This window comes from Acanthaster planci, linkage group LG04, assembly GCF_054643075.1.
Source record: "Acanthaster planci isolate LZ-2023a linkage group LG04, COTS_SCS, whole genome shotgun sequence".
NCBI classification, from domain to species: domain Eukaryota; kingdom Metazoa; phylum Echinodermata; class Asteroidea; order Valvatida; family Acanthasteridae; genus Acanthaster; species Acanthaster planci.
In genome coordinates this window covers 15441356-15466729 of record NC_141780.1, presented here as the reverse complement: position 1 = coordinate 15466729, position 25374 = coordinate 15441356, and the positions used below count along the sequence as shown (strand labels likewise).

The window sequence follows — 25374 nt, the reverse complement described above, 5'->3', positions numbered from 1 at the left end:
TGTTTATCTAAAGGACATGTGTGTATATTTATATGTACATGTATGTGCATATTGTTAAGTCAAAATATCAGTGATTCAGGTTGTATGGCCAACCTGTGATTCAAGACAACTGAAATACCTATTAGACTTGATGACAAGTCGTTTGATGTGTTTTGTCCGTCAGCTTGACCAAAATTCACCACCGTGAAAGCTATGTAGGCTATATACATGTCTTCAAACGCGGAAACGTCTCAGATCAAATGACTGGGTTTGTCACCGCTCTATTACAGCAAAAAGGAGTGTGTTCAAGGCCTGGTAATAACTTCGTTTGCTCTTTCTTGTCTCCCCCGGACTTTGACTCTTCTCTCTGTGCCCCGCCCTGCAGAGAGTTGAGTTTAAAACTATCGGGCAGCGTTTGAGTATGGAAGCCGTATAGGGACACACGCAGTTTTTCAAAGTGGTATTTCGCTGCGGAAGATAATAACTTTTTGTCATGTGGCCCGCATGTAAATACACTTCATTATTAAAACCTTTCCACAGCGCGCTTCTGGCGTGACCTTTATCATTCTACCTGAGCCGCCTGTGCTGAGGGCTGAGGGATGTGTGTCAGAACCTGGTCCTTCTAGCTGCTGTTTGCCACTAAGATTTTATCTGTGCTTGCGTCAGAGCTCCATGGTCAGAGTACAGAGTCAGACAATTTCTGTCAGGCTGGGCGCGCTGGTGACATTGATTTGTCTTGCAGAATTTTGCTTTGTGTAGTAACATTCGACGATTGGGAACATCCATGAAGCTTCGTCAGTCCCTGCTTGACAAGGCTGCAGTGCTTGTCCTGTTGCTAACATCAGCCGCTGAGGTAGGTAGTCCTACATTCATGTTCTAGAACAGTGCGTTCGTCTTCTGCTACGCTTTGTGTAGCGAAGTGGATGACGAACCCCGTCGCATGCATGTTATCATCCATTTAAAGCAAGATATGGGACAGTAGAGAACCCCCCACACACACCCAAGTGTGTATTTGCCTGCAACTGGGGACCTCCTATTGTTCCTCTTTTGTTTGTACTTTAACTTTTTTACAAGACCACCCATATGTTTTGTACACAGTTGTCAATCGGGGACCTTATTGTCCTCTATTGTTCAAGGTCCCCAATTGAATGCAGAAACAAACTCAAACGTACACACACCTTTTGTGCTGGTCATTATTTTACCAGAATCTCAAGAAATCTTTTCAGATATCCAGAGGGGATATGTGTTAGGTAACAATAGCCTAGAGTTTCTTCAGGGTTTGGACAGGTGGGGGCGCTACCCCTCCGTTCCATATCTTGCTGGGTATATTCTCAGCCTTTTTCCCCTCGTTTCACAGTGCTCACTCATCTTTAGAGACGTCAAACCTGTGCAAAAGGTGGACCGAGAACCCAATTTTCTGCAGGGCGCAAACTTGCTTTCGAGGGATTGGGGCAATTTGTTCAACCTTTTATGGCCTCTCTAAGGGGTGATGCTACATTTGAGGACTTTTTACACGCTTTTGAAAGGAGGGAAAAATGAAATACTCCAAAGAATCGCCTTTCATCATTTTTCATAAAAAGTGGCTCCATTTGTGGGGGGATGGCCCTAGCTGTTCTTCCGCTCCGTTCTAAACCCCAGTCTGTAACAAATCAAGATTTACGATCCAATATACCCGCAGAGATTGAATCTGCATGAACATAAATTGGTTGAAACCCGCATTTATTCGGTTGCGTTACTTCTGGTTATAAACAATATTTTAGTTAGACCTGGACCAGTGGGTTGGTCCATTTTCATGAGTTTCGGCATATTGATTACCTTGACCAATCGTTTGGTCAAAACCTTGAATAGCTGATAACAAACTAAAGCCAGTGGATTCCAGCCCCCCCCCAACTCAAACGTCCCTTGCCATATTATATGAAAGTTGGCATGAATATAGAAACTCTCCTTATCAGTATACAAGTGAAGTTTTTACTTATATAGTTTTATTTGAAGTTCAATGCAGCAAGTTAAGTGGACAGGTATACAGGCCTAAACCTTTTTAGCTGACCTGTCTCAGAAAACTGCAGCCGCTTTGCGAGAGAATACTTTGATTTTTCAGACAAGTGGTATCAAAATCACACTCCCCAGAGCTCTGCTCGTGGAAAAAAAAGCTATGCAGCAATATCAGAAATACTCTTGAGGGAGGCAGGTTACGCCCCGGATCATTTAGGGTTGGGTCGATACCGGCGGAATTGGTTATTTTTAACCGAACTGTCGGTTAAATGTAACCGATGACAAGAGCTAACAATTTTGATCGTTTTCATTAAGTTTACCAAAGCTTTGATTACATATTGACCATAAAGTATAATGGCCTTGCCCCATAAGGATTAAAGTTTGACCAACCATAACGTAGCTTTCATGTGATCAGGGCATGACTATCATGTGCACAGCCATTGCGCAGAACTATTACAAGCAGTGCCAAGGCCTAAATTGTTGCCTGCTGCGTTGGGGTCCATGGTGTTTTGTGCACACGTAGATCCCGTTTCAACAGGTAACAGTACTGCTGTAGATTTTACGAACACAAGGGAACGAAGTGACATAATTTCTACTGCGTCACAATGCGCTTCACTGAAGTTGTCTTCGCCGACGAAATGATTGTCAAAGAAATTCAATTAAATTGCATAATTGGCGTGGATTTCCGACGATATTTCCAAAAAGCTATCAAATTCTGTCATGCATGGGTGATATCTGAAATAGACTGTCTCCGCTCTCCCCCACCATGACTATGGAGGTCCAAATTCGGAACTCCGTTATTCACACACGCACAGACCACCACCGTGGAAACGACACTTTCAATCCCGGTGGAGATCAAGGTAAGAGGGGTACATCACTCATGAAACACGGTGAGCATTGCTCATGTTCTCGCCGGATCCGGTACATGCGCGTTTGTTGCTTATCACGTGTTGATGTTCGACCAATAACTTAAATGCCACTTTATTACCATGGTATGACAATAGACTGCGAGATGGTCACATAATTCGGAGAAGATTTAACGCTTGTGAGTACAACGCAAGAAAATCACGTAATTGGTGTGGTCATAAATGTCATTCTATTCGTCTGATATGATTTTTACCACCGTTAATCCAAACAACGATGCAGTCCCGGCAACAACGGGTATTGGTTGAACCCCCAACACCTCACCGCCTCCTAAAAAAGAAGGAATAACATAAACCCTTGAGGCTACCCTGTAACTACAAGTAACTGTTTTTTTTCCTGTCAAAGCAAAGATGACGCGGAATGAACGTGAAAAGGCGTCCACGCACTCTTGCTGGTTTAAGCCAGGAATTCAGAGTAAAAGATTCTCAACCGGATAAAGACGACACGGCACTTCAATTGTTGGATAGCTTTAACTACCAAAACTGGTTAACAACCACCAAAGAAGTTGTTCCACCAATCAATCAAAATTGGCTGAAATAGGGATGAAACCCTGTAATCTTTGGTTCAGATGACCCACTGTTATTGATTCTAATGTAGCCATTCCGTATTGGTAACGTCTAATCCAAAAAGCATGTATTAGCTGATTTTATTTAGCACTAATACTCGGTTAAACGCTAACTAATGGCCTTTGGGTCATTTTGACAAAACCCATACAACAGCACACACAACGGCTGATAACATGACGTAATTAGTACATGCTTTGATAATCGATTGTAAAATAGTGTAATAACCAGATTGTAATGTTGCTCTCTCTCGCGGTTTCTATAGCAGAAACTAGGGTTCTTAATGACATGCAACAAATGCATAAACTGTCTGGACTTTAGCAATGTAAAAGTTTCATACCTTCGGTGCATCCTGTAATTTAACGCAATTGCTTCCTATTACCAAATACCGGCCTAAATAATGCCATTTGGGGCTGCCCACTGTTATAGTCGGCCACACATTTACGGGTATACAAACTGTACCGGGAACGTATTCAGCAAATTCTCTCCCGGCAACGCATGTATAGAGATTATAATACAGGTAGTATTCATAGACGTTGGCAAGAGAGAAAAGCCAGTTCATTCATGCATTACATGCCCTGTAAGGGACTAGTAGATGTAACGACTGCACTGGAAACAACATTCAATTATATCCACCCTGGCAGAAGCACCCCCTCATCGGTTGAAAAGAGCCATGTTGGTCGGGAGCGTTCATTTTGTTGGTAGCGATGCGACTGCAACGCTTGCGTTTCATGGTCGTTCGTGAACCAGCGAAGCGCAGTTACAACCAAAGGAGCCTCCGTTACTAAGAAAATTGCGCCCTCTCTTTGTCCAGCTCGGAGCCCATAGTCACTAGAAGTTTTCCCTCCTTCATTACCGTGTTCTGTTTCAGCAGTGTCCACTTAACGCATCTTATGTTTATCGTGATGTCTTTTGTTTACAGGTTAGCGCACAGGGGGATGCATCGTGCACTGGCATAAGTAAGGATGTGGCCTGTAAAAAGGTGAGAGCTTGGGAGACTTGTCACGACCTGATTGAAGGTCACGGGCCCGAGAGGGATGTGATTGGTTACTCGGCCCGTCAGTTCTGTCTTCGTCGTGTCAAAACTTTGGAGAATTCAAGGGAGATGAAAAACGGACTTAGTCCATGTAATCAGGCTACACACATGCCTAGCCTCTCGAACGTCTTTGCCCAGCGAGATCTGCACTGCGCTTACTACAAAGAAGATCGTGTTAGTTACATACCCACTTTAGAATAAATGTTTATTTGCAAGACTTGCAGTGGATATGTGTACCCTTTATGAGAAACAGAAAGAGGGGAGGCACGAAGTAACCCTTCGTTTTCAATTTAGGTTATACTTTGTGAATCTGTATTTTGTTCTCGTATAGGCGAAGTTAATTTTTGACAAGGAGGTTTATTTGCCCTTGGCATGTGAGAAAATTAGCGCCATGCCAGGCCTTTTAGCTACTTTGAAAATGGAATGGTGAAAAAGGGAGCCATCTTCACCGACAAATGGACCTGCTGTGTTCCCTTTTCCTGATCTAGATATGGTTACCATGGGTAACATCCGGCGACATGCTTAGTGGCATAAGTAGTTGTTCATACACACTGACGTAATCATCAACGTCTGCTGCTAAACTCTTTTGCAAACAAGTTACTAACCTTTTTGCTATTGCTGTTATGTTAAAGGTTTATTAAAAATCACATTGCAACTAAAAGGTTGAATTGAGTGATTAGTTAAAAGGAAGAATCAAACACTTAACATGTAACATTAAAAACACTACAAGAGGTCAATTGTTAAAAAAACATACATTTCGAAGAGAGACTAAAAATTGACAAGAAGAGAGGATTAAAAATTAGAATTTAAAAATAGAATTAAAATTAGTTAAATAATTGATCATTTAACAACTGAATAGAGAACAGAACTGGACTGTTAAGATACCGTTTTGTGACCCATTTAGGGGTAGTAAGTTCATTTGAATTCCTAAGATCCCGATTGTGTTGATTCCTCCTGGTTGCTGGCAGCCACTGACGGAATTGATTGGAGTGATAGGGTGGGCTAGTAAAAGTATGACTTAATGAAATCCTAGGAGATAGGAGAGTTGGAATATTGCACAATTTCAAGGCATCATCATAGCTGGTATAATCACTACCAAATGCCATCCGGGGTGCACGTTTCTGGATTCTCCGCTAACCCGCGTTAACGTGAGAGTAAATTCCAGAGGTTTATTTCATGGCTCTCATTTTGCAGTGCAGTGAAAGTACTCACAAGTGTATGCCAGGTGAGGTGCCTATCGACCCTTGGTTGGTAGCCGCGGCCAAACAGCAACGAGAGCTACAGGTGAGTTCATACAGATGCGTACTACTGTTTGAAGGGGGCGTCATTACCAATTTTCATAAAGCAGATTTACATTTACGTGAGTTACAAATTAACATACTGAGTGCCAAGTCCAAAGCAAAAGCAAAAGATTACAGGTATTTATCAGCGTTCAACATCCCCAGTCACTCATTGTGACCTCTCCAACTTAACCGTGGCGTATTACAATGATACTTGTAATTGATCTCTGACTGACAAGGCTATACAGCGCTATAGAATCGGCAAGAAACGGCATCGTTTTCCCAGCGAAGAAACGACAGTCAGCCCAGGTAGCCAAAGTCACGCAACCAAACCCTACAGTTCCGCGATTGAACGAAACTTTCCAACTCATTTTGTTAACATTTTGAAGGTAGTTGCCGTTTGGAATGCCTTGGTCAGGCTTGGTGTAAAAAGTTGTTTTAACGACAACATGCCTGCCATTTTTACTTTTCAGAGTGCAGCAAATACACATACCGGTAATTGGGGCGACACATTCACAACAAGGCATAATGAACGACGGTCAGTTGGCCTATGCAATATGGACCGATAACAGATTCGTAACAAGTTACAAACTGAAAGCGAAAGATGCTACATGTACCAATTATTATTTTGAACAGGGGCCAGTGGACGCCACCTTGGTCTTTGCCCCTTCAGCCTAACTATATAGTCCCTCCCCTTGATAATGCTAGCATAAATAGTTCATCGACAAGATGTTATTGTCTCTTATCTTTTATCCGGACAACAGAGTCTCTAAATGCAAACATCATTGCCTTTTGACAAAATATCGCCACGTCCATCGTTTATGGGCTGAGAACTGAACGAACAGCTCTTCTAGTATTAAGTCCTACGATGTCAAATTTCTAGGGCTTGTTAACTTTACGGTATCAAGAGTGGAATCCATGGATTCATTATCGTATTAGTTGAGCTTTCAACCACAGATATCATGTTGTGACTTTTTAAACAAATAGACTGTTTTAGCCCAACAGTTATTAATCTCCAACTAAATCCACATACAGATCCGAACTTTTTCAGTGTTCTTTGACACTTCCCTTCATTTTTATTTACCGTGTCTTTCACTTTGTTATACGTGTGTCGCTTTTTGCATGATCAAATATGTTCAACTTACCTTTTGTTAAAAGTGCTTTGATAAAATATTCAAATATTTAGTTAGAACAAAGTCAAATATAAGAGGTTTTCTGCTTGTTTTCTTCTGACAGATTGACGAGCCTTGGGATAGGCTCCAAATGCTTGATGTAAGTAAGCAATGTCTCTATTATAACAGTCTTTTTATGACTCAGATTAGTTGACTTTACGGAGGAATTTCCTGTCTTCAGACTTCTGTCAAGATTATCCTTTCATAAGGCTACTTTCTATGCGGTGTTTAACTTCGAATGCATATATTTCGAAGCCTGTAGTTCTCTCAAAGAAGATCAAACGACACAGAACTAAAACCGTAAACATGCGTGTTCCTTTTTGGTATTTGTTTTTATTCGACAGGCACACAATGGTTACAATGCCAGAGCTTGGGGATTCGGAGGTATGTTCACTAGACTGATCTGACCTAGTATACCTCATCCACAGACAAACAAACACAGCATCACGTGACAGTTCGTATTTTTACTATATTTTACTGACACTTCAAAAAGACAATATTTAGCATGCAGCCTCGTTATGAAAAGGGCACTGATCCCTGACGCCACGGGACCGTGAAAAGGTATACCCAGACGGGTGTTTCGGCGCGAAGTGTAAACCTTCTAACTACAATCCTGGACAAAATTGTTGAGGCAAAAGCCATACGCTTTCCAGCCCCACCCTCACTCCACCGGTCAATGTTGTCATGTCCAACCGGAACGCAGACCGCGTGCCTATAGACCCAACATTGTGTCTACCGTGCCGTTTGGCGTGTGTTTTCTGGCTTTGTGGAAAACAAAATTGACAGCCGTCTGTTAAGTATAGAAAAATCTATATATTAGACAATTTGTACGAGAAAAAAATATGGTGAGGGAAAAATCCAAAAGTTATGCCTCGTTGACCACGCATGCAGGCGCACGGACTCCTGAAATTCGCAAGGAATCGCAGTTACCGACTTCCATGTAGGACTCTTCTGGGTCTCGGGTTCCCGGCCCACAGCACTTCCTCCCTGCCCATCCATTTAACCCCAAAAAGGGTTCCAGCCACGGACGTGTATAATAAAATCTGGACTCGCAATGCCCTTAATCAGCTTATAGAGTCATTGAATCAACCCACAGCCATTTTTCCGAGCCGAATACAAAGCTTTTCTGGCAATGCCCACCGTTGTTCTTCCTGGCGTCAATAGAAGGGAACCGCCCACGCTTTTGTATTCGGCTCGGTAAAATGGCCGCTGGTTGGCTTCTTTTTCATACAAAGGCGTTGCAAGTCCAGGTTTTTTTTATGTACGTCCGTGGTTCCAGCGACCATGCAAGGGAGGAAACGAGATAAGCCCTGGCCGCCAAGTCGGCCATACGTGTCGAACCTGTACTAAGGCGCTCACCTGGACTTCGCGGACAGTGCCAGCCGCAGAGCTTACCTGTTCGGCTGAGGTGCTGTTGGTATTTTACAGGGGTGAATTAGAGTCTCTTATAAGTACTGACTGGCAGCAAGCGTTGGGAAAATAAAACGCCACCCTTGGGATTCGAACCCACCGTCTGAAGATCTGACGACCGCAGACTTAACCACTCGGCCATCTCAGATAGATTGGTTTTTGTTGTTAATATCAAGAAGATAACAAAATGATTAACCTTACTGCATAAAATGTTGCTGTGTGATGATTGAGTGATTAAAACGCTGCTATTAAAGTGCATCATGGAGCAAAAGCACACATTCACACACACACAATGGTCGTCAACATTAAATTAAATGTTCCCCCCAACAGCTTATAATACTATTTTTAAATGAACACACATCAATATGGGCAATTCGACTGAAATCGTCATGACGGCTGAATTAAACCTTTTAAGCCGCTCGTCTGTTACCAACAAATCTGGGGCTTATGAATAGGGCTACCCCCTTTATCGATACTTATAACCTGCTCTTTTTTCTCCATGGATCATGGAAGTAACCGACACGTGCCCCTGGCCTCCACCCTACCCGATGGACTGTAACAACTATGCAAACCAAGAGTTCAGCTTTATGGATCTGCTGAACATGGGCATCCGTGCGCTCGAGATTGACAACTGGTTCTGCTATAATGAGGTACGGGCTTCAAAGTAAGCTCTTTCAGAGTGGTGGCAGTACATTAATTGATTGGTCTCCAAACTCCGTCATTTAAACCGCAAAGACATTTTGTGACTTCCACAGATGCGCATGGCGCACTTAGGCGATACCATCGATCTTGAATGCAGTGAAACCGACCCCCTTTTTTCTGACGGCATCAAGGAGATCGCTGATTGGATAAATTTACCTGGCAACGGAGAGGAGATGGTTCGGATCTACATGAACGTAAGTCTCGAAAAAAAATCAGAGCACGTAATTTTTTCAGAATGTTTTAATTCTTGCTTGCCAGATATTTTTACGATTGTGTCCGTTTTGTTTGGTGTATTGTTTGTTGCTTGAGCCCATGTGGACTGGATTAGGCTGGCCTGCGGTCCTGTGTGCTCCTGTAAACGAAAGATTTGGGGAAGGCTGAAGGGTTTCCATGATCGGTCTACTTAATTAATTATCATCTGTGCTCATCTTCGAGTATACAGCTCTCCCCGGCACGTATCCGTTCTCAAACACAGTGACTCGCCTTTCTAGGGGGCAGGAAGGTCATAATTCACCCTGGAAGGAAGAATCGAAGGTTTCTGACCTTCATCGGTCTACTTGCTTCATAGTCTCAGTCACGGGAAAAAGAATTGGCAGAAGGAGAACACACATCTGTTGCTTTATTATTTTAGGAGAAATATAATCAGGGCAATGACGATTCTGTCAACGACCCATTGGAGCAGTACCTGGGCGATCGCATACTTACCCCGGCAGAACTGGCAGACACATACGGTGGGAAGTGGCCAACACCGAGGCAAATGAGACAGGTAATATAGCAGGATCCTTCGCACTTGCGTGGGGGCTTTGTCCCATTGATAATAACTTACGTAAGGATCTTCCAACAATGAACAGGCTAAATCCAATGATAAGTCGAATTGGCGGCACCCATGGTTGCGCACACGACGGTGTGAGCTTTTAACAGACCTCTTCGACGAACATTGGAGATTCCTAATAGTGCGCCTCCAAGAGTTTGCAATGCGTTGGCCAATCACAATGCGCAACATCTGTCGATACGCGACCCTTTCCAAAAGCGCATTTAGTCGACAGATTTCGCGCATTATGATTGGCCAGTACGTTGCAAAGTATCCGAGGCGCACTGTTGTGAATCGCCCGTATTGGGTGGGTGTTGTGATTTGCCTGAATGCGCTCGCCACAGAAGTTTAGTAATCTTGGTTTCAAAACATTTTGTTTTAATTGATTCCACAATCTGTTTGGTTCTGAACTACAATTGTGTTTCGCCACCTTGTATCAATTCCATCGGATTTCTTGGCTGAATGAAGTACGTGGTCATCTGTCTGTAAACTGCGCTCTGTTAATCCATTTTTTTGGGGGGGGGACGTGCAACGATGTAGATACACGGGTAACGAACCTCGATTAGGTAGGTCTTGTGCCAACACCGTAAGTTTAAGTACGCATGCGTCGTGGTATCATGACAATAAGTGTGCTTCGGATAGGTCCTCAAGATATGTCCTCGGATAAGTCGTTAGATACCTATAAGTGGTACATATACTTTCACATTTCAAAATAGCATTTAGAATTTTCTGGGTGTTGATTGTCAATCCAAGAAGCCGTAAAAGAACGATCAGCGGGAAGAAACTGACGCCATGGCTTCACCTAATCCAATTATGCTTACCAATAGGCGGGAAAGAACGTAGTCGTTGCAACGGGCAGTACCGCAGGATCGGGGGAAGTTTATCCCCATGGAGGAAAGTACATCCACAAGATTTACTGGGAAGACAAGCAAATGAGACTGGTAAGGTGTTTATCATCCAGCATCTTGATAGGTGTGTGTAATATTGTGGCGCAATAGCAGTTAGCGTGTGTATTCTGAGCCGTAGAGTTAGGCCCAGGGCTTATTCCCAGACGTTGGCAGGGCCCGATGTGCGCTATGGCTGGTGGCGCCAGGCTGGCGGCCTGCGAGATATATAATAGCGATCGCGCGCCAAGCGGGTCAGTTCCCTCCCAGTCAGACCCATGTGCCATGGCAGTTCCAGCCCCGTCCCGGTTGGTTTCTGTTGCCGTATGGTTCTGGGCTATACCTAGTGGGCGACTTGCCGGGGGATCCTTAGATTTAATATGACTCATCCGGGGACGAGTTTATACGGGTTTAGTTTATATTATCCATCCACGGGGCGGTAGTCTTACGGAGAATTTGGTGGATGTAGAACAAGTTGTGCCCGTAGCTTACACCTGTATAGGGATCACGACCCGTATAGGGCCAAGACCTGTCTAGGAGATTGCCAGGCCAAGGCCTGTGGAGGTTGCAACATTAGTAGCACCTGGACAGGTGCGATCAATCATTAAACCAGAGTCAACTCAGGCAGACGCGTCCGTTTGTGTCTGTTGTGCCCCCGGAGTCCCACCCTGTCCTCTACCCCAGTGCGCGCCTGTGCTGCTCTCCTGCTGCACCTGGCGGTAGACTGCTCTAACACGGGCCTGCCTCAGACTAGACCGCTCGCTGACGTCGGCCGAGGACGACCTGGGGTTTTGTCGGCAAGACTGCCACAATATTCACAGAATAATGCCGCGCAGATATTAGCCATTAGGCAGAAATTGTTAACAATGTACGTGATGTGATGGCAGTTATGATAGGAATGTGTTTGTCTTCAAGTCTCGGTATGCATGGAAACTGTTTCGAGCCAGTAGGTGTTTATGCTAGTTTATGCTAGTTTTCCCGGTGAACTTTCCCAGATTGTCTGATCTGTAGTTGCAGTACTGAATTACAAATACAGAAAGTAAACTTTTAACCTCTGCTGAGTTTAAGCTCAGGTCAATTTATGTTTCATTCGAGTGCCCATCGCATTATCAACTGTGGCTGAAAACCACGTTTTGATAATAACTCGGTATAGCAAAGGTCAGAGGTTTACAGAGGTTTTCGTCCACTATCCGATCCAACTCACTCACTCGCGGTACCAACTCACTGCGTAGGCGCGATAGTAATGTGCGCGTTTGACGCAGAGCACGCTAAGTACGCGCGACGAATTTAATTTCGGAATGTCGACAAGAATAGGTTAACAAGGTTAAATCAGTGCTCTGAAACATATGAGTGCCGAGCTTTCGGTAACTGAGTACCTTCTTCAGGGCAAGCAGATTCTTTAGGTAACTGAGTACCTTCAGTTCACTCAGTTATCAAAAGCTCAGCAATCATATATTTCAGAGCACTGATTTAATCTTATATTCTTGTCGATATTCTGATCACGGTGCTACGCAGCCCTTCCATATTTCTTTAATTTCGGAATGTATCCGGTTCGTAAGTGTGACGTCATTTCAGTTTAAACCAAGCCCACTGCACATGCACTGCACATAGAGTTACATGCATTGATCTCCGGTAACATGGAAGCATGGAACCGGAAGTTAACGCGCAACTTTAGCGATCGTCCAATGGAAGCCTGCAAATCATGGCGCGTCCGCCTTTGTGACGAAGTCACTTACGAACTGAATGATCTTTGCATACACGCAGAACGCGTGCAAGAACCCAGTTGTAACCATCTGTCTTTCTTTCGCCAATTGGGGGTGCCCTTCAGCTCGGGGCGGATACCACTGAGAAGGGTGAATAATTATGTTATGCTGAATAATTCTGTTAAATGCACTCTTTGAAAGAACTGCTTTCACTTTTTTTTCAGTTCACAAATTATCCCGAATGTGGCACCAAGAACCTCACAAACAAGATTCGATACTACAGCGATGCCACCCACTACGGAAATAGCACACAGTAAGATTTACCCTTCCATCTTTGACATCGACTCATCATCCGATTTGGATGTTGCATTTTTAAAAATTATTAACAGGTTATAAGTCGTAGAGACAATACCGTGAGTGCGTAATGCACTGACACCGTTAGGCCTAATTGCTAAAGAGGGCGGTGTTATCACTCACCATTATCAATTATTTTCGCTATTTTACATACTTTCAATATTGAACACGCATTTCCTATCGACATGAGCACAAGGAGAGCACTTGGTAAAATCAATTCATCATGTTAATAGGTGGGATCAAGCCGGAACGTGAAGTCTTTATTGACCCCTGCTGCACCCCATGCAGCGAGTGCCAACGGCGTGACAAGTGAGCTCCGTGATGAGTTGATATCCAACATCCATTCATCATCCTACCATCACTAAAACAATGGAATTTCAACAATGCTGGCCGGACCGGATATCAGGCAGAATTCATTGAAATATCCTATACAAAAGGGCATCGACCAAGAGTGCTATCCAAGCTTGTATCTACAGGCCTAGGCCTAAATAATATAACCACTGAGCCATTTCATTGAGCATGATTTGGAAAAGGCAGCAACAGCAACACGGCTGGAGCAAAAACCATTTATCACCCCCACGATACACGCCTCTCCATCTCTTCGAAGAAAATTCATCCACTGTACGACTTGTCATGGTCTTGTCTTAAATCTTGAGACTTTTAATGCTCACGCTCTGCACTGATGACATGGGAGTGGATGCATCCCTCTAGCTACTTGTCGCTGGTAATCCATCCCTATAGGCCCTTGTTCAGCGCTACGTTTTCTGCAATGGCAACCCACCTTTCACGCGATACCATCTCTTTCCTTTTCTACATGTAGTTTGAAACACGATGGACCAAGCAACGGAGCGGGAGTCATATATGACTTTACGGAGTTCGTCAAGTGCAGGGTGCAGTACCCGGCTACCGATATGATCACCCCCGACCTCATTAAGACTGCCCTGTTTACCTGGGCTGAAGGGCAGCCAGACCCTGAGCTTACCTCGGAGTCCTGCGTTTGGGTCAGGTAAGCTGTGGGACTATATGACACTGATCCAGATGAACACTGTAGCGCCATATCATTTGAACATAATGGAAACAAACACAGGTAGTGCACAAAAGCACCAATAAGGTTTGTACGCATCAGGAAAGTAAAAGAACCATTAAGAGCGCCTTTCCTGCATATGCGTGTCAGCACTTGTGCAAAGCATTGCGCAACGTATATCCGGTTCGTAAGTGACTTGGATGGAAGCGCCACGATTCGCAGGCTCCCATTGGACGATCGCGGAAGTTGCGCGTTAACTTCCGGTTCCATGGTTCCACATAAACGGCGATCAATGTACATGTATGTAACCCTACGTGCAGTGCACGTGTGCCGTGGGCGTGGTTTAAACTGAAGTGACGTGACACTTACGAACCGGATGGGGCCGAACGCAACGCACACGTGTTTGTCATAATGTTAAGTTACTGTCAAACTGCGGCCTTAAACTTCTTCGTTACGCCAAAAATGATTCTCACAAGATATAGGATCTTCCTATTACACTTGCCACCACACTCAGAGATCGTCCACAACACGTTTTACACAATCCACCAACAGTCACTTCGATGCAGGTCTCACACGTTCTCCCTTTTATGTAACAACAGCCGCACGGACTGGCGATGGTACGTTTCCGAGGACTGCTCCATTGAGTTGTACTATGCATGTCAAAGCACAACGAACCCGGATGACTGGAAAATCAGCTCATCTCCTGCCTCCTATAGCTCAAGCAGTGACGCCTGCCCAACTGGGTACAAATTCAGCGTGCCTCAAGACGGTTTTAGACACCAAAAGGTGAGCCGACATGGGCTTAGTCCTTAACTCTGAGGTTGTAGGCCTAATGGCTACAGGAAAACGATGAATCGGTCATAGTTGGGATAACAGGAGCTGTCCCACAAAAGGAGAGTGGTCACAATCATCGTTTCTATATGCACTAACATTCACTTTATCTCTCCAAATGCAGCTGAAAGACGAGTCGGGGGGCAACTCCGTTTGGATTAACATCACACCCTGGCTTCCAGAAAAGGAATCGGCAGCGCCCTCTGTGGGCCAATTGTCGTCTACAGCTTTGCTTATGAGCCTCCTACTCGGCAGTTTCTTGCGCTATTGAAACACGTGGCAGATTCGACAAGAAATTTATAAAATAAAGTACGACCGAACGAAAATAAAGGATGACGTTAATAACTGCACACTACAAAACAGGAAATGGATGTTAGTAGCACCCGCATTGCCATTATCTGTGGGATTTTGAAACAGAGAAACCTTTCGGACTCTAGGCGTTTGTACAGTTCATCAGAAATAAATTAGGATGTTTCAGCACAAACCGACTGATGCCATGACATAGTAAAAGTAATCAAAGCCAGGAAGCTAACATACATCCCAACAGTGTCTCTGGCTTTCTGCCCCATAGATAATTTTAAAAAATCAATATTATATCATTACAAACTTCGAAGCCGGCATGTACAAGTGTCACCAGGCATTGTATAGGTTGACAAATTGCAGTTTGTCGCTGTACGTGCATGGTTCCTGTTTTTACAGTTCGCACTTAGGACACAATAATCAGTAGAAATAGGATTGTAAAGTAACACCGATTTTTGTCTTCAGGTTTTTCTTTTTTTTTTAGTTTGCCAGAACTACCCACAGAAACAGTCTAAGACTAATTTTAATGCACATTGCGCGTATTTTATCAAGAGTGCTGCCATAGATCATTTTAAATAGGGGGTGAGGGTGCCATCATGACATTTGCACCCCGACCTAACACTTAGGTGACCTTCCCCTTCCCCGGCCATTCTTTCCGGCAGCATCATGATTTCGCCGATGAAACTAACTAATGCTTGCGTAACACCCCCTCCCCAGCGACGCCCGTAGTTTTCGTTTTCGCAAACCATGTGTTTTGTGATTTCAGTGTTAAAGTTAAATCCCACAACCCGTTAAGCCGTCAACTGACAATTCTAGGCCTAAAAATGACTTTAGGCATATTGAAAGTATCTCAAAGAAAACTCGAGAAGTCGTAGCAAAGCTATCGCACAGAATAAACCAGCCAATAAGCCTTTTGCGAGTGACCTTGAATGAAATCTGGTACTCTGAGATTTTAAGTTCACGAAACATACAATTTGAATTCTCCACACTAAAAACACTGTTGCTGTACCTCGTGATGCGGGCAAGCTTTTGCTTAGTTACGTAAGCGACGCCTTGCAACAATACACTATTCTCAATGGAAAAGAAAGGCACAAAGGAACCAGTCCATTCCAGAGATGGTCCCTGTGCAAAAGCTTGCCCCGAATCACGAGGTGTACCAACAGCGTCCTTAGTATGGGGAATTAAAATTGTGACGTTGGTGTACAATCAAATAACTCAGTGTACCAGATTTTATTCGAATTTAATTCACAAATGGCTTATTAAAGGTGTATTCACCGGCAAATATTGTTGCAAACAAAGTTGTAATATAGGGTTGCCAGAAATTTAAGTTTTGCTTTGTTTGGTACGGCACAGGTCGTACTGAACAAAAATCAGAATAAATGGTGGCTGTATATTCACGTCGTAACAAAGCAATCTTACAATACGGGCGATTCACAATAGTGCGCCACCAAAAGTTTGCAACACGTTGGCAAATCACAACGCGCGAAATTTGTCGACCCTTTCCAAACGCGCATTTGGTCGACAAATTTCGCGCATTGTAATTGGCCAACACGTTGCAAACTCTTGGTGGCGCACTATTGTGAAACGGCGGCATTAAAGGGCCATTCTTAAAGCATACTTGTGGTTGTATCTTTGAGTCGAGATAGAAAAAATAAAGCAGCATAATTATTCAACCGGACTTACATGGTCTGTGAAAAAGGTACGGGCTTCATTGGTCGTGGGCAGTAAGACTGAGGGAAAAACAAATGTCAAAAATAATTTTTGTCCTTGTGTATTTCGTACCATTGCTTTATTATGTAAAATACATCTCGAAAATGAAATAAATTAAACAGCTTCCAAGCCAGGTGGGGCTTCCCTCACTCCTGATATGTTGCGTCCTGAACTATATTTAACCACGGTTGAAACCTAACCTATCCGTGAATATACGTGTACATGTAATTGCATGTCAAGAGTCGTCAGGAATCTTCAGGTTAGGGAACCAATTCCAGACCGGGCACAGCCAGAACAATTCCGAATATGTTTGACGTCAACAGACCACTTGCAGCTGACAACTTGTTGATAGTTCCTCAACATGGCAAAAAACCACTGAAAGCGCGAAGTGCAGACCCACTATATCATGTATGAGTATTGATCGACCCTAAATATACATAACACTCTACTGAGGAGCTGAACTATCCTCGGCAACGTCTCCAATTCTCAAAGCTTTGCCGCTTCAGCTTGTCAGTCCTCTTTCCGTGCTGTTTTTCTGACTTAAGCATGCAGCTTTTAGGCTGCACCAGCTCAGTTACATCAGCACTGGTCCTTTTCCTACTCCATGAGAACCAACTTCCAGTCATTACGGCTTGCCTTTGCGCCGTTTATTTATTTATTTATTTTCCAAAATCACGGGCCATTCCTCAGACAAAACAGAGAGGAAGTCATGGTTTGAAAACTGTCCAGCGGCCGTGGCTAATTTCAATAGACATGCGTGCTACTCCAAGCCACAGCCAGTTGATTTGGACCTAAATGCAGCCTTAACATGTACCCCCACTTGCTGGCACCAGAGAAAATCTTGGATTGAGGTGAGGTGGTCTTGAAAAGCTCTGCTCCATCCTTGCAATCTGACACTTTGAGGACAAACCAGCCGCAACACCAACTGCATGATGACCTTGCTAAAACCTGGGACACCTGGATGCGATATTCATGGTACTTGCTATTTGGTTAACATGCAGGGCTGAGCAGTTAGCACACTTACACTGGAGGAACGGCAAACTACAAACAAGGTAGTTTACATGAATTAAGTTTAAGCCATGCAACGGCACTACACATGTACATGGTACATGTATTGTAAGTGGTAGTCAAAGAAAAGACACCAATCTCAAGATTTTAATCTTATGGCATGATTTTTTTGAAGATAGGTTTTTGTGAGTCACTGTGTTGCTTGGGCACTTTCATTCTGATGGCCAACCCCGGATGTAGTGATTTCAAAGAACTTTGCTACAGGTACTGAGGTCATTGCGACATTCCCATCCTCGTGCGTGATTATTTGGTCACTTTGATCAGCATCAACCTCTTCAACAATCTCTGAACTTTGAATCAAATGATACTGCTGTGCTGCATGGACAATCGCCGGAATGCCAGTAAGAGTTTGCCCTTGGTGGGTGACCTTCAATCCCATCTGCGCCCTGTGGATGATGTCTTGGACTGTGTTCAGGACGGTGTTCTCCCCCGCATGCGACACCATGCCCTCCATCTCCAACGAGTCAAGGACTAGTGTCTTCCTGAGGTGTTTCTCACTCATGTGCCGCGTCAGCGCATGCTTGTGCTTGTATGACTTCCCGCAACCACTGCACTGGTAGAGTTTTAAGGTGGAGTGTTTGCGGTAGTGCACACTCAGCTCACTCTTGCGCTTGCCCACCCAGCTGCACTGGTCGCACTTGTAGGTCATCTTGTCCCGAGGGATGTGCACCAGTTGGTGGGAGTACAGCTGCATCTTCGTCTTGCCCACGTAGTTGCACTTCTCGCAAGGGTAGGTGCCCTCCTCGTGGGTCCCCCGGTGGACGTTGAGAATGATCTCCGTCTTGAAGTCCTTGCCGCAGACTTCGCAGATGAACATGCGGGTGTCCGTGTGGGACTCAATGTGCCGCTTCAGGTAGTACTTGTTCTTGGTCTGGTGCGGGCACTGAGGACACTGCAGCCACTCCCGTGAGTCTTCGGCATGGTGGGCTTCAAAGTGGGTCTTAAGACTCGACCGCCACCTGCTTTTGAATTTGCACTGGTCGCAGTAGAAGAAACGGTCCTGATGCTTCTTGCGGTGCCGGCGCAGTGATCCGGGGGTTTTGAACCCTTTCGAGCAGAAGTCACATTTGTACAGGCGAATCTCACTGTGCGTTGCCATGTGCTCCCTCAGTCCCCGCTTCTCCTTGCACTCTTTACCACATTGATCGCAGGTAAACATCTTGGGCCCCTTGGGCTTCTTCTGCTTCAAGGCCGGGCAGCGATTGTTCCGGCGGTGCTTCTTCACACCCTTAATGGTCGTGAACCCCTTTCTGCATGATGCGCAGCCGTACCTCTTCTCTCTTCGCTGCCTGTGGCTGTGCAGGTGTATCCTGAGACTGGCTGCACTGATCCCTGTGTAGTCACAACTGGGACAGGGGAATTCCTTACTGGTAATCGGCACCCCAATGCACCTCTGCAAATGCGAGTGCCTCTTCAAGGCATCTCTTGTTCCAAATGTCATCAAGCACTTTGGACACTGCAACTTTCTTTGAGAGACCCTGGGAGCCTGCTCTGATCCTTTGAGGTCATCTTGTTGCTCATCTGGTTCATCAACGCCCTCTGATTTGTCTTCCTCATTTTCCTTCTCATAAACTACATCCTTATCATCATCATCCTCAGCATCAGGATTGCCCTCAACTCCTGAGGCTCTCTCGGATGGAGAAACTAAAACGTAATCCTTGAACTCTCTTGGTTTGCGATCTGCACTCCGCCTGAGCCCTGGTCTCAGTGAAATCCGACATGGACCCGCTGAATGGCTTTTTCCACTGCCGATGGACTCTTCTGATTGAGACACAGCCAACTGCCTGCTGTTATTTCCCACTCCCTTGGGGGCAGGGGTCACGGACGGAACAGCGGTAAGGGAAGGGAGAGACTTTGGGCGGCCTCGCCCTCTCTTGTTTTTGGCACACACCACAGCATTTGTCCCTGTGGTGGCTTGTGGAAGCTGACGAACAGATGTGGGCTGGAGCATTCCAGCAGGTGCTGTCTGTACAGAAACAAACGGTAAGAAGACAGCATTGTTTCCGACAGAAACTGGCCCAGTAATGATCCTCTGTGGTCCTCTGGTTGATTGGTTCTGCAAAGTGGATTGCTGACCTGGTATGGTTATGACCGCACTCTGTGAAAAAAACAAATGAAATTTTCAAAATGACGTGCTAATCAACTGAAAAATGACTTCTTAAGAACAGTCCTACTGGTCTTTGACGTCGTCAGTTCTTTAAAGGTTGACAATTGAATACCTCATTGAAAGAAGGGCCCAACTTCAAGAAAACCTTGTTTGAGTTCAAAAGAAAAAAACTGAATATTTTTAAAGGAGTTGCAATGGAAATCAATTAACTCTCTTACATGTAGGCCAAAATGGTGCAGTTGGGCCTTTCTTTTAATGAGGTATTCAATTGTCAATTGCATGTACATATAAATAAAAAAAAAAAAGCATTTGCATTTTGCATTTTTAGCACTCAGTGTTGTACAAGATCCCTTTATACCATCTTAAAATCTCTTCTAAACATCACAAGACACCTTCAGGCCATCACAGGACCCTACAAGACCATTAAAAGACAAACACAAGACCTCCACTCTGAATTCAAGTCATAGGCTTTGATATACCAATGAGCTGCCACAAAAATACTCCTTTGTCTCAATGCACTCTGTTACTTGTGACCGGTCCTGTGATTGATTCCCTTTCTGGTCTTGTGATTGATTCCCTTTCTGGTCTTGTGATTGATTCCCTTTCTGGTCTTGTGATTGACTCTCTTTCTGGTCTTGTGATTGACTCTCTTTCTGGTCTTGTGACCGGTCTTGTGATTGATTCTCTTTCTGGTCTTGTGATAGTCTCAAGTACAACAATGCACTGTTGTAGTTTCTTAAGATTTAAAGACCACTTGTTTTTGAAATACAATTTGCCCTATTTGAGACGATCAGTGGCCAGTCGCTGTGAGGGCTACCAGAAAAACACCAGAGAGAGAAAAGGCGGATGAGAAATAGGAAGCAGGAAGGCATATTCATTGTGAAAAATGCTTATTCACATTACAGCTAAACTGGGATACATGTGTGCTGTAGACAACTGGAGTATTGAGTGCCAAAGTGTGCCGTCATTTTGAACCAGGAAGTGCAGTACAAACGAATGGAGTACGCACACAAGTTGGTTCAAGTGCTGTTTCTCGCACTTATGCCTTTTACGCACACTCATACCTATGTGCATGATGCATTCACTGTGGTACTCTATCCGGTTCGTACGTGTGACGTCACTTCAATTAAAACCATGCCATCTTCTTCATTAACAAGCAGGAGAGGACGAGGTAAAAGAAGACCTCTTCAAAGCAGTTCATGGAAAGAAACTGATAGAGTACATCTTAAGATTTGCCTTGGAAATTGTGAGGGTATGCAGATGTGAATGGATGGAGGAGCAGGTGGTAAGTCTAGAGGAACGATTGTGAGGAACAACGAGAGAAAGTCTACTCGAGCACTCCTGGAACAGTGACAGAAGATGCCAAGCAAAGGCAAACACTAGCTATATGTGAGAGGGGTTCCAGGGAAGCTGCAATAATGCAAGGGCAGTCTGGGCTAAGGACACTTGTTTGCTAACGCACCTGCTTTGGGGTGACAGTGGGAGTTCCATCAGGCTTTCTCTGGTTTCCAACGATCAGTTCTCTCTCTATCATCTCCTCTAAGTCACCTTGAGTTAGAGCACTCTTTTTGCTGTCATCAGTGGCGGGGGATGGAGTACTGTCGTTATCTGCCACCGTCTCCCATTCTCCAGCATGTTTTTCCTTTTTCCAACAAACAAGTAAGAGGTCTGAATAGAATGCTCAATGTGGTAGTATGAACACTAATGTAATACCAGCCCAACGTGTAAGTTGAGTTTTACTACACAAGTTCAAAGGGTACTCTTGAAAATGTATGTATTTTGAATATCAGCGAATGAATTTCTTAAGAGACATTCTCAGAACTTACTACAGTGACGGCTCTGATGATTTAGAGAATTTATGATTCTGACTTCAGTATCACAAACTTTAACATCTTCTGTACTTGAATACTTTTCAGGTTTTTATAAATAAAGTAGATGTGGTAGTTCATCAGCAACATGCACTTAAAAATGAATGGTTACAAACAATTGGCACAATCTCAGAAATTATCACTTAACACGTCCCTTTAAAAATGCCGGTAGACTTTCAACCACAACTGTACGTTTCATCAATTCCTTCAAAAATAAAAGGACATTTAGGAACATGGCAACATGGTGCATACCTCGAGATGCTCGGCGATCGCTGCTTTTCGTGTGGAGTTAAAACTGAAGCACAGCTTACACTGAAACACTTCAATGTGAAAGACGGACAAACACTGTCTGGCTCTGCTCCAGTCTGCATCTTCATTAGGGGTATCCTCTAGGTTGGCTTTCACCCTCAGCTCATCCTGCAAATTGAGACCACCCAACGGAGTCACTAAGGGATCCCAGGGGACGGGGGGATCTACCCAAATAAAGGTAAAACTTTTGTGTGTTTTTAATTAAATAAGAATACATCGGTTTTTTTAACTTTTATGCATATTTTTCTTTCCAAAGTTACGAGCCCTCACTTATAGATGTTCGTCAAATAAGCGTGATGAAAAAGGTGTACATTGTTGAATAGCGACTGTAGAAATCTGCACCCATGATAAGGACAATTAGCAGCACATAAAGGCCTTATCACGGATGCAGATTTCTACAATCACTATTCAACAATGTACACCTTTTTCATCCAAAAATTTAGCCTCACATCTAAGAAAGCCGTAGAACAATCCTCAATTTTCAATCCCCCCTTTGAGTTCTGGATCTATCTTCAGAGTCGGCAACGGTCTGTGAAGCAAACCCCCCAGTTTCCATCACTTTGAATATACAACATTTTCTATCTTCAGACTTTTTTCAGAGTAATTTAAACCCTTGTTGCCATGGAAAACATCCCATATCAACAGTGATGCAAAGTTATTCGCTGATGTATGGCCTTCATGTGCTGCCAATTGTCCTTCCTTATCATGGGTGCAGATTTCTACTATTACTATTCAACAATATACACCCTTTTTTATCAAGTGTCTTTGATGAACATCTAATCCACATTGCCACATTTGAATAAATCTTTCTCCACAAAATGTTTGCAGGAAAGATTAGAGCTGCAGGAAAGATTAGAAATATTCTGCAGTTCAAATGTACATCCATACATATACCTGTAATTACATGTATAAATGACTGGATTGAGCAGTTTTCACTAATTAAAAAATTGGGAAGTTTGTGCTAAAAATGGAACAATGGAGAAACGGATGCAGAATTTCAGCACCAAAAAAAAAACCCACATCTGAAATCAGACAACAACGTTGACCTATAGACATGTTAGACAAAGGCCTAACACAAAAAATCTGCAGTTCCGTTTTAACAACTTTACACTTTTCAAATTGCTCAGACGACGCATGAAGCTTACTTGAGGTTCGTTTTTGTCTTCATCTGCCTCATCTGTCATGTCTAGTCCTACGCTGACCTCATCCATGTCATCATCTACTCCTTCCACCATGTCCATGCCTCCAGAAGTTGATTGAGGTTGCTGTGAACCAGTTGGCTTAGCGCTGGGACTGTTGTCTTGTTCCAATGCCCCATCAGCCATTACATTTGCCATTCTTGCACATTTGTGACTGAGAAGTGAGATTTACATTGCTGGACAGTCACACAACCATGACAACATACCTGTAACACTGGGAGGAAGTGATGCAAAATAATTACTAATAAGGCCTAGGCCTATATATAGCCCTACAAATAGAGCTGTAGTGGCTCTCTTTTACAACTTGTCTCTTATCTGTCGCCACCACAGCCCTACTTCAAGGCATGTCTTAGATGTCTGAAATCCAAACTGTAGGATTATCACAAACTTTGCATCCTAATATCTTCTGAAATGAGAAAGACTCAACAATTTTACTTACACTCGCATATTTCTCAGAGTTTGGACCTTTCATAAGAGCTTCCTAAAGCTTTCCAAACTCGTACAATTTCTGATGTATGGCGCCTTGAAAAACCTGGCCTGTGGTATTACATGCTGACCACGGGCAGTGCCATTTTGAAAAAGGAAGGCAGCACTTCATTCGTCGGAAATCAGGGCACCCGAAAGGTGCCGCAGATGCAAACTTCATGTTGGCACAGTACTGCTTAGTAATAAGTTGCGCGCAAACTTTGCTAATGTACAGTCTGCCCACAGCACATGTGTGGAGCATGATACAGTTACATGCATATTATTGTTATTCAAATTCAATTTCACCGGTTCCTTGTTCGTCTGTCACGCAAGGTATGACAGGGAACCAGTTTTGTATGGTACAATGTATAGTACTAGTATACCAGAGCACCTGTCGGGTCAAGAAGTGCTGCTTTCCTTTTTCAAAATGGCACTGCCTGTGGTCAGCATGTAACACTACAGGCCGGTTTTTTCAAGGCGCCATACATTGGAAAATAGCCAAGTACACGGTTTTGGAAAGTTTTAGGGTGCTCATATAAAAGTCCAAACTCTGAGGAAAACGCCAGTGTAAATGTAAGTAAAATTGTCGAGTCATTCTCATTTCAGAAGATAATAAGATTCAAAGTTTGTGACAATCCTGCAGTTTGGATTTCAAGCATTTAAGACATGGCTTGAAGTAGGGCTGTGATGGCAACAGAAAAGAGACACATTGTAAAAGAGAGCCACTACAGCCTTAGCCCCACTAGTGTGGCACGGATCACTCCCGATCCATCCTTAGCCACACATCCGTATGCGCAATTTCCTGTCGGCGTACTGAACATTTTTGGCGCACCCACTTATAATCGTGGGCGCAATTTCTTTTGCATATGAACATGATTCTTGACCTTTCCGTTTTCTAAATACCATTTATTGAATGATTTCACTCATGTTATCCAGGTATTTTCCGGTCTTTTTTCCTTTATCCATTCAATCATCTCATCATTCATCGTCTCAATGGCTGTTCCATGTCAAGACATCTAAACTGCTGCCAAAGTTTTGGAAGAGTCCATTGGAACATGTAGTATCTTATTGCTCAGTCCGTTTATTACATGTCTTGACATGGAACAGCCGCTGAGACGACGAGGGGTCAAGTGACGTAATGCTCAACGACCTTATTTTTAACTGGCGACTGTGAGAGTGAGCCTGTTAGATTGAATGGATAAAGGAAAAATGACCGGAAAATACCTGGATAACGTGAGTGAAATCATTCAATAAATGGTATTTAGAAAACGGAAAGGTCAAGAATCATGTTCGTATGCAAAAGAAATTGCGCCCACGATTATAAGTGGGCGCGCCAAAAATGTTCAGTACGCCGACACGAAATTGCGCATACGGATGTGTGGCTAAGGATGGATCGGGAGTGAGAGTCTGTGCCACACTACAGCCTATGTGTGGGGCTAAGGCTTAATACAAGACATCGAGTCGATCGACAAACAACTTCCGTTTGCATCATTTGCTAAGTAAAGAAATTATCGAGACCTCTATATGTAACTAAGTATTACGAATACCACATACTAAAACAAAAGAACAAAACAGAAATTTCAAGCCTTGGACGCTTTAATTCAAACGAAAACGTAAATTCTTGCAAGGACTTACCATACACCCGCACGGCAGCAGTATTACTTGTTTTCACCAGACTATAAT

At 43.8% G+C, this 25374-nt stretch overlaps 2 protein-coding genes across 2 annotated transcripts; one reads left to right on the top strand and one right to left on the bottom strand.

Annotated features, from left to right (window-relative positions):
- The first annotated feature begins 600 nt into the window (after positions 1-600).
- LOC110974050 (uncharacterized) lies at positions 601-16831 on the top strand. Its single transcript, XM_022225369.2, has 13 exons — positions 601-832; positions 4381-4440; positions 5689-5778; positions 7011-7046; positions 7291-7330; positions 8870-9006; positions 9112-9252; positions 9690-9824; positions 10697-10810; positions 12681-12769; positions 13631-13816; positions 14434-14620; positions 14790-16831. Exons 1-13 carry the CDS (start codon positions 764-766, stop codon positions 14934-14936), a joined length of 1431 nt encoding a protein of 476 aa, XP_022081061.2. The 5' UTR covers positions 601-763; the 3' UTR covers positions 14937-16831.
- On the bottom strand, positions 16733-25374 carry LOC110974090 (uncharacterized). The gene is made up of 5 exons (XM_087135646.1): positions 25327-25374; positions 23173-23440; positions 21971-22135; positions 21313-21492; positions 16733-19841 (listed from the first exon to the last, which is right to left on the bottom strand). The coding sequence occupies exons 2-5, from the start codon at positions 23362-23364 to the stop codon at positions 17874-17876; spliced, it is 2505 nt and encodes an 834-aa protein (XP_086991772.1). The 5' UTR covers positions 23365-23440; positions 25327-25374; the 3' UTR covers positions 16733-17873.

Excerpts from the sequence above, each read along its gene's own strand:
- LOC110974050 (XM_022225369.2), top strand. The coding sequence starts at position 764 with ATGAAGCTTCGTCAGTCCCTGCTTGACAAGGCTGCAGTGCTTGTCCTG. Across the intron at positions 7,047-7,290 it reads ATAGGCTCCAAATGCTTGAT|GCACACAATGGTTACAATGC; the intron begins GTAAGTAAGCAA and ends TTTATTCGACAG. Across the intron at positions 9,007-9,111 it reads ACTGGTTCTGCTATAATGAG|ATGCGCATGGCGCACTTAGG; the intron begins GTACGGGCTTCA and ends TGACTTCCACAG.
- LOC110974090 (XM_087135646.1), bottom strand. The coding sequence starts at position 23,364 with ATGGCAAATGTAATGGCTGATGGGGCATTGGAACAAGACAACAGTCCC. Across the intron at positions 22,136-23,172 it reads AAGACAAAAACGAACCTCAA|GATGAGCTGAGGGTGAAAGC; the intron begins GTAAGCTTCATG and ends CTCAATTTGCAG. Across the intron at positions 19,842-21,312 it reads CCACTGTCACCCCAAAGCAG|AGTGCGGTCATAACCATACC; the intron begins GTGCGTTAGCAA and ends TTTTTTTCACAG.